Raw genomic sequence first — 9,264 nt, forward strand, 5'->3', positions numbered from 1 at the left:
CCAGATGAACGGCTGCATCCAGAATCTTGTTGTTCATGGCACAGGAATATGTCAGGTTAAGCTTGAGGTCAAGGATTCAAAGGCAGAACACTGAGAACATACAGACAAAGAGAATAGAACCCATTATAATCAGTGATAGTGATGCTACACTGGATGCGGCACGACACAACACACCACAACAAAACGTCACTTCTGTTATGAAGGAAAATTGGACTTTCAATGGTCTGTCATGTCCAGTGTAAACAGCTGTTGCAGCATGACTCGATAATGGTCACATCCAGTTTAAACACAGTGCAACATCAATCTGTAGTTCAGATTCTGGTGTGCTGATATTTGTGTGCAGCCCAACTTACCCATCCTTCAAACACATTCTCTGTCATTACACTCACTGCATGTGCAACTGTCAAAACCCATTAATGACATATTATTTAACAATTAGTTAATAGTCATGTGCCTCAACAAGTAAAGTCATAACATAATGATACATTTTCAAATCATTAGTTAATAATTAATTAAAGCAGACAACTGGAAGTTGAAGTACATGGCTTCAACCCATTGTGGTAGTTAACACATTAATTTACACTTAGTTAAAAAAAAAAAATGTTATTAAGGAATTAATACATGATGACACATTTAATTAATAACAATCATATATTACTTAATCTATTAATCATATAGAATCTTAATTAGTTGCTGATGCAGTAATCATTAATTAATGGTTTAGTTCTTCATGAGTCATACATTAACACATGATTATCTGTGCATTAGTTAAGCATGCATTAATGCATATTAGTGCACCAGTATTGTAAAGTGTTACCCAATTATCATTCACAAAAAAAATGTGGTAACAATATTATCATGATAGCTATAGAAATCCTGAAAAAAAATGCTATCAGTCAAATTAATCTTTACCTTTATTTCATGGTTAAATTTTTAAAAATATGAGTGTAGGAGTTCGTAACCATAACTGTAAAAAGAACAAAAGTGGAGTGTTGAGTGTTGAGTGTTGAACACCCCATCTTTTTTATGGAATCTAAAAAATCTAATTTTTTTGGGTGCTGGCAGAGTCTTGCTTTTTCTGTCTGTCATCTCCTTTGACATGATTTTGTGCAGCAGTATCTACACACTGCGGCGTTGTTTCTTTTTTCACCCCATGTTATGACAGGTGGCAACCAGCGTTAAGATGCAGTACTGCCACCTACTACGCTGGAGTGTCAAACAGACACTGGTACTGGGTTATTTAAGATAGTATCATTTGTGTAGTATTAACATAATAACAACATTTCATTCTTTTTAAATATTATGCTTATCATCAGTACCGGCATTTTGCAATACCCTTAGTACAAAGTTCCTGCATTAAGCCACTAAAAAAATCACAATGTGCCTTTTAATGCTGGTGCAGTTTCCCTAATGACTGGCTCATCTCATAGGCTATAATTCCTCAAGTGCATTGTGTGTTAAAAATTACCACAAAACTTGGAAGGCCTGGAAATGAAAATGATTAGCTGTAGATTTCTATCAACACCACAACACATGTCACTGACTCTTTAATTATATCATTAAGCAATTCTCATTTCAGATTATATGAATTATTTAAAGGGCTTTAGTTTGATGGGGGTTGTCTCTTCTGACAGATTTCCTGGAAGAGGAAGAGGGTGTCGACCCAGAGGAGACTATCATTTCCAGCAACCAGCCAGTCAGGAGGACCAGTCCACCCTATCAGATGTCAAGGATTACAGCCTCCTCAAAGCCTGATAGATTAGACAGGGGTTCAAAGAGCTATGTCTTACAGCAAGAGAGGCAATACAGTCAGTTAAAAGAGCAAGAAAGGAGTAAAAGAACTAAAGGGGAAAGGTTTTATAAACACTCTCTGGTAGTGGATGATGAAATGACAGAAATAAGGCAAAGCCAGGCAAAGGGTAGTGCAGGTGCATTAGAGTCTCAAAGTGGGTCTCTAAATGAACAGACAGGAGCGAGCGAGGAGCACGGAGACTCCCAAACATCTGCACTGGTTCAGAGAGGGCGTTCTTTAACATGGCAGCTTCATGACACGGGACTGCCAAACAAGAGTAAACTTACAGAAACTGCTAGTCCACCTGTGAAGGGAAGCTCCCTCTTTAAGCTTCCTCAAAAGTCCTCTCTCTATGTTTTGGCTAATAGGATTTTAGGTAGCGCAGGCAAGCCTGTGGTTGGGACCAGTGTGGAGAAAGAGACTAATACCAACAAAATTTACATCACTAGACCCCGTCCACCAGTAAGCAGACCAAAGCCTCCTGTGGAAGTGTTTCCTGGTGTCTTTCTTTATCAATCTAGAAAGACTAAGAGGCTTGTGGATTTAAGTTCAAAATGGAGGTCCTTAAAAACACAAGCAGCTGCTTCTCTCCCATGGCCGAACTTCTCCTTAATGGGGCATAAGACTTCCACCCAAACTGCCCTGTTAAAGCACAGCCATTCTTCCTTGCCTACAGAGCCTGGGCCTCATAATAAGGGTGACCCTACCGCCTTCATATCAGATCCAGACAGCTTGCCCCCATCAAGCTCGGAAAAGAGAGGCCACCCTGGGCTAAACTCGTCTGAGAACAGCCGGCCTCCGGTGGTGCAGCCAACAAAGATCTCGGAAATGCCAGGGGGATCGGACATGGCTCCTCAGAGCAGGGGTCTTGAAGAAGGAGAGATGTCCGAGTACAGTTATGAGGAGGCCGAAGTGAGGCCACTTTTGACAGAGGAGGCCATCAACTGGCAGCGCACCTTCAGCGTGAACCCTGTGGACTTTGAGCTGCTGAGGTCAGACTGGAATGACCTGAGGTGTAACGTCTCAGGAAATCTGCAGCTCGCAGAGAGCGAGGTCATTGATGTGATCTCACAGTACATGGAGAGGCTGAACGAGCGGAATGGAGGGTGAGCGTGTATGGGTGCTAAACCGTGATGTTAAAATGCAAATGAAGATACTTAAAGGATAGTTCACTGTGACACAACTCTGTCATTATTTACCTGCCCTCATGTTGATCTAAACCAGTATGATTTGCTTTCTTCTACAAAATTTTGAAGAATGTACTGGTTGATTCTTTGTCCATTTTACAAATAATCGACTGGACCTTTCAAAATAAATGTGCATACATTTTTTTTTAAAACCATATTAATTTTTCAGCATAAATGTGTCCATTAATTGGGCATTATACATGTTTTCTGAAGCTGTTCAATAGTTTTGTATGAGAAACCGATATAATTTTAGTTGTTGATTACCTCATTTCTATGACTAGATCAATGAGTCAGTGAGTTGAACTCAGGATTTGGAATCATTCAGACTGGTTTTGTGAACTGGATCAACCAGTTTTTGAAAATAAATGAGTTAAAATAACAATTTGTTCACAAATTGGACACTTCCCTCTTGTGTAAAGACAGCGTTTAAATAGGCTTAAAGGTACAGCGGGGGAAAAAAATGCTTTTTTATTACTATGAATAATTATAGAGAAGGAATAAAACATATTTTTCCCCTTGTTATTTATTTTATTTTTCTTCCTTTTTTTTTTTTTTTTTAATTGGTTTTGGTAATCACCTACCACCTATTGATTAAGCTCAGCTGGTAACATAAAAGAGTGTTGCCTATAAAAGAGTGTTGTTGCTGTTTGTCCCTTGAGTACTGAAGAAAGCATGAGCTGAAACGTCTGCTCTTTGGTCTGTTTTTAAGACACTTTTCACATATGTTAAATTAAAGAAATATTTTTGATAGACCCTTGCTTTGGTCTAATTGTATGTTTTTCAGTGTTCAGACAATTTTTGCTATTTGGCTGATACATTTTTTTGTTTTGTTTTATGCACCTGAGAACGGACTGGTTATTTTTTCTTCTTGAGCACATACAATATCTTTTTTGATGAATAAAATGTATTTACAAAATAAATTATGACTATTTTAGGTGTAGACCACTTTACTACTAAATATGGACCACAGTGAAAGAAAAATAAATAATTAAAAAAATGAAAAATACAACCGTTTTAAATAGATGTGTGGGTTTTTCTTGCTGAGCCTGCAGCTCAAGTGTACTCTCCTGCTGTTAAGCACTCTCTCAGTGGGTCGCTTTATGCAGCTTTATTAAATAACAAATGGGAAAGCTTTATTACTCCTGACACAACTAGATTAAACATGATGTGTGATGTTACAATATATGCTTCTATTTTGCAGGTATATTCCTCATTGTCTCATTCAAGTTCATTCTATTTACAGTACCTTTCTCTCTCTTTCTTCTTTTTGCCTCTCTATCAGGATCTACACTCTGGTCCGAATTGTAAATGTAGAGAAGCGGAGAGATTCAGCCAGGGGAAACCGTTATTTGGTGGAACTATTGTTGATGGAGGGAGGAAAAAGAGTGGTGCGCCTGTCTGACTACATCTATCTTCTGTTGCACCGCAGTCGACTTGAGGAGGGAATTGAAAGCAGAGAAGGAACTATGCCCTCGTCCCACCATACACCCTCCAAAACCCCACTGCCCAGTGGTTCCAGTACCCAAACACATAACACCACACTCTGGAGCACCAGCTGGGCCAAACCCCTGCTCTGCCAGCCAGCCATGTTAGAATGGAGACATGATGTGATGGTACACTTTGTTGTACCAGGTATTTATAACAAATAATTCCTTTTTATATGCATTTCTGGGAAAAAGTACAGTACAGACTTTGTAAATGTTAATGATAATTTAAATTATAGCCATAATCTAATACACTACTTTTCTTGGTAAGATTTTTTTTTTTAAAGAAATTAATACTTTTATTGAGCAAGCATTAAATTGACTGATAACGACAATAAAGTTATTTTCGTGAACTTTCTGTTCATTAAAATATCCTGAAAAACATGTAAAGTATCATGGTTTCACCAAAAATATTAAGCAGCTAAACTGTATTCAACATTGAAAATAATAAGAAATGTTTCTTGATCACCAAATCAGCATATTAGAATGATTTCTGAAGGATCATGTGACATGTGAATAATGATACTGAAAATTCAGCTTTGCATTCATAACATATATTAAAGCAAAAAACAGGTATTTTAAATTGTCATATTTCACAATATTCATGTTTTTACTCTATTTCTGAATACATAAATGCAGCCTTGCATAAAAGACTCATAAATATTAATAAATCTTATGGTTTCATATCCACTCATCTGAGTTGTCTTCTATGGCAGTAAAGAATCAGGCTCGCTGGGTGCAGCAGTTTATCTCAGATATGGAACTCCTGCACCGTGAGACCAAGGATGAGAATTTCAGCGTGATCATCGTAGACTTCCAGAGTGACGACATGGATGTGGAGCAGGCACTGAGGAAGAGCACTGTGCCCAGGTGAATACTGAGTTCTTCTTTCCACTTTTAGCCAAAGAACCAGAAGAGCAGAGTCACTGCATACGTTATATGAGTGCTGTTGTTGGGCACGCAAACTGTTTGTACTTGAGAAAAACAAGGCTCTGTGTGTGTAGGTATGAGTATCTGAGACGTGAAGGGAACTTTGAGAGATCGTCTGGCTTACAGATGGGTGTGGACAACATAGAGGTGAGAAAAAAACAAAAAAGATTTTCCATTTACAGAATTTGTGAGTCAATAGCTATTATTAAAAGGACGGTCAGTGTTTGAATATGATTTTTTAAAGTTATAATGGTGCTCCTTAAAAATGTAATTATATTGCCTTTTACTGGAAAGCAATTACATTACTTTTAATGGAAAGTTATGCATTTTTTATACCTGATAACTCTTTCAGATTTAAAGCTTTAATTCTTTAATTCTAGAAGGTATTTATTAGTGTCCCAAAGTAGTGTTTTTGTGTCTGCAAATCTTTGTAACATAATTTGCAATAGTAGTGTAGTCTACACTGAAAAAAGATTGTGTAGGATTTATTTGAAACAACTTTCTCTCAGAATTGACTTGTAAATTTTACAAAAAAAAGAATGAAAGAAAAAAAGAAAGAAAGAAAGAAAGAGCAAGTAACACACTGAATTAAGTGTTGAAATAGGTTGAAAGTGTTGAAAGGTAATTTTCTTGTAAAACGAACTACAGTAATCTTTGTTTTATTTATTTCATTTAATCTTCGAAGAATAATTTTAATTACACATTTAAAGGTGATGTTGTTGCATTGTACTTACTCAAATAAGTACTGAGTAATATTAATTAACTACATGTACTTACTATAGAGTTACAGTTAGGGTTTGGTTTAGGTTAGTTACTTGTAATTATGCATAATTACTATAGTAAGTACATGTAGTAACTACGTCACATTAAAATAAAGTGTTACCATAATTTTTTACACTTCACATTATGGAGAAATTTGAGATTTTTGGTTGTATTTGTCCATAAATAAATTAGAAAATGTAGTTTTAATTTTTTTCAAAATTGTTCAAAAATTTAAAAGTAATTCAAAACATAAATGTAATTATACATATGTAACATATTTACACATTTTCTCCAAGCATTTTACTTGTTGCACACTACCCCCAACACTGGTGATGGTATAAAACGTAATTTCCAGGACAGTCACAGCATAGTGTTCCTGTGTGACCTGCACATCCACTTCCCTCACAATATCTTGGAGACCATTAGGAAGCACTGTGTGGAAGGCAGACTGGCTTTCGCACCCATCGTCATGAGACTGGACTGTGGGAGCTCACCTCTGGAGCCGGATGGTAAGACATATACACAGACACATTAAGAGACAGCTGCTAAATACATACAAAACACATTTGCTTAAACACCAGCTGTGCATAATGTGTCTGATTCTATTTCTCGCAAATCCTGTTTGTATTTAAATGGAGTCATATTCCTCTGCTTTAGACATAATGCCTAGCAGTTTACTTTTTGTATATTTCTTTTTTGTATATTTCTATTTTTATCAATTTAATGCACTTTGGTAAATAAAAGCATACATTTCTTACAAAAATATAAAAACAGTACAGTGTGTGTGTGTGTGTGTGTGTGTGTGTGTGTGTGTGTGTGTGTGTGTGTGTGTGAGAGAGAGAGAGAGAGAGAGAGAGAGAAACTGTTATAGCAAATTTATATATGGCTCTGTTATGCATTTGTTTTGAGATTCTTGAAGAATTTGAACTCCAAATATTTTAGATAAATATGAAAATCTCCACCACAAGCAGGAACGATATGTGATATTGAAAGCTGATTGTTTGAAATGTTGCATCTTATAATTTTTTATCAATCTGATTATTTATACAGAGAGAGGCTAATTTAATTAATTCTAATTATTAATTATTATTATTAATTGTTTGAATATTCATTCTGATTTGTCAATATATGCATCAGGCTGTCTGCCTCCTCTGGCATTTTTAAAAGATTTCTCTCACATAGGGTACCACACATGAATGCATTTTCAAATAAAATTGCTTGTTTAAAATACATTTTTAAGAGACTGCATGAGGGAATGCCAATGTCAGTGTACATTTATCTTATGTCTCCAATTTGTACACACAGGCTTTTGGGAAGTGAATGGCTTTGGCTTGTTTGGAATTTATAAATCTGATTTTGATAAAATTGGTGGGATGAACACAGAGGAGTTTAAAGACCGCTGGGGAGGAGAAGACTGGGAGCTGCTGGACAGGTAACTGCATTCATTCTATTGGGAATGCCAATTTAGTAACACTGTACAATAGGGTCCCATTACTTAATGCATTAACTAACATTAACAATGAGCAATACATGTGTTGCAGTATTTTTAAATCTTTGTCAATGTTAGTTTATAAAAAATACAACTGTTGTTAGTTCATCTTAACTCAGGTCCATACAGAGTTAACCTTTATGTGATATTTTGTAACCTTTTTGAACATAGAAACTGCATCTCTGTATTCTTCTTTTTGAATACATTGCAGAATAAAAAAATAGATATAAAAGTATTGCCTTGGGAGCAAAACTCAGTAACCACTCATCTTTGTTAAAAGGTTTCTTAAAATATGATCTGTGGCTTAATTCAGATTTAGAGAATGTGAAATTTAATATCACTTTATTTTAAGGTGTCCTTGTTACTGTGTTATACATTTAAGTACTGAGTAATATTAATGAACTACATGTATTTTAGGGTTAGGATTAGGGCTTAGTTTAGGGTTAGTTGCATGTAATTATGCATAATTTATAGTAATATGTAACGTAATAAGGACATTGTAAAATAAAGTGTTACCAAAATTCTCAGTTCCAGTGTTGTTGTAATTACTGTTTTTTGCATCTCTTCCTCTATCACATCTGTGCCCTTCTCTCAGGGTTCTGCAAAATGGACTAGAGGTAGAAAGATTGCGACTAAGGAACTTTTACCACTATTTCCACTCCAAGCGGGGCATGTGGAATATTCCTATTAAAAGACCATCTCAAGGATAAGAGAAGAGCACTGAGGACCCTGCTGTTGTTTCTGGCTGGCTGTGTGTGTGTGGTGGTAAATTCTGCCCCAGATGACGCCCTTACATTGGAACATAGGCCTGCCGCACTGTGTTTGACGTGAGCGCTGGACTTTGATATTTGGACTTGGACATTTTACTTAAGGGCTTTGCTAAAGTTCATTTAACTTTTAATTGATGGGTAAAATATAAATCTCCGAGGACACCAGGATCTAACAGTGGATAATTGAAGGCACTTGCACATGGGACATTTTTAAATGCTTCTTTGCCAATCTTAAAATTTAGAGAAATATGAAGAGAGGGGGTTGTCCAATATTCTGCAGTTTGTCTCTTTATTGCAAACTTACTGAGTAGTTTAAAATAGTGGAGGTTTACTCAAAGTGATTATAATAGAAGGTGTAAAATATATAGAGTACTAGATCTATACAGTAATCCAGACAAGTTTTGATGAAGGGATAATTTCTGTGAAATTGTTTGTAGAGGATTTAGGTATGTACATTTTCCCTGTTAAATTTTCTTATTTTGAAGAATAAATAAAGTTCATTAAAATGAGTTTTGTTCTGATATTATTTCAGCATAGTCCTACAAACCACCACACGAGGGCATACACGTGCATCTAACAGATGCAGGAATATTTAAGGCACCTTTTTATTATTAGTATACAATTTTCTGGCTAATACTTGATTTTATTGCTGCTATGCCTATTAACTTGATACTAATCAGGGTCAGTTTGTTCACCAATACAGGTTATGGCATTTATAATTTCATTTTTTTTTTTTTTTTTATGTTTTTAAGAAAAGCATTAATCTAATCAAATTTAAAAAAAAAAAAAAATATATATATATATATATATATATATAGATTTTCTGTAGATTGTGTTTATATTGGATAAA

At 35.6% G+C, this 9,264-nt stretch overlaps 1 protein-coding gene across 1 annotated transcript in view; it reads left to right on the plus strand.

Annotated features, from left to right (window-relative positions):
* The window catches only part of b4galnt4b (beta-1,4-N-acetyl-galactosaminyl transferase 4b), a 117,704-nt gene extending 108,781 nt beyond the window's left edge, over positions 1–8,923 (plus strand). Inside the window, 7 exon segments of the mRNA XM_051900987.1 lie at positions 1,635–2,898; positions 4,262–4,611; positions 5,180–5,333; positions 5,468–5,540; positions 6,511–6,664; positions 7,461–7,587; positions 8,240–8,923. Coding sequence (XP_051756947.1) covers positions 1,635–2,898; positions 4,262–4,611; positions 5,180–5,333; positions 5,468–5,540; positions 6,511–6,664; positions 7,461–7,587; positions 8,240–8,354 — 2,237 coding nt within the window. The 3' untranslated portion in view covers positions 8,355–8,923.
* The last annotated feature ends 341 nt before the right edge of the window (positions 8,924–9,264 follow it).

Source organism: Ctenopharyngodon idella, chromosome 7, assembly GCF_019924925.1.
Source record: "Ctenopharyngodon idella isolate HZGC_01 chromosome 7, HZGC01, whole genome shotgun sequence".
Classification (NCBI taxonomy): Eukaryota; Metazoa; Chordata; class Actinopteri; order Cypriniformes; family Xenocyprididae; genus Ctenopharyngodon; species Ctenopharyngodon idella.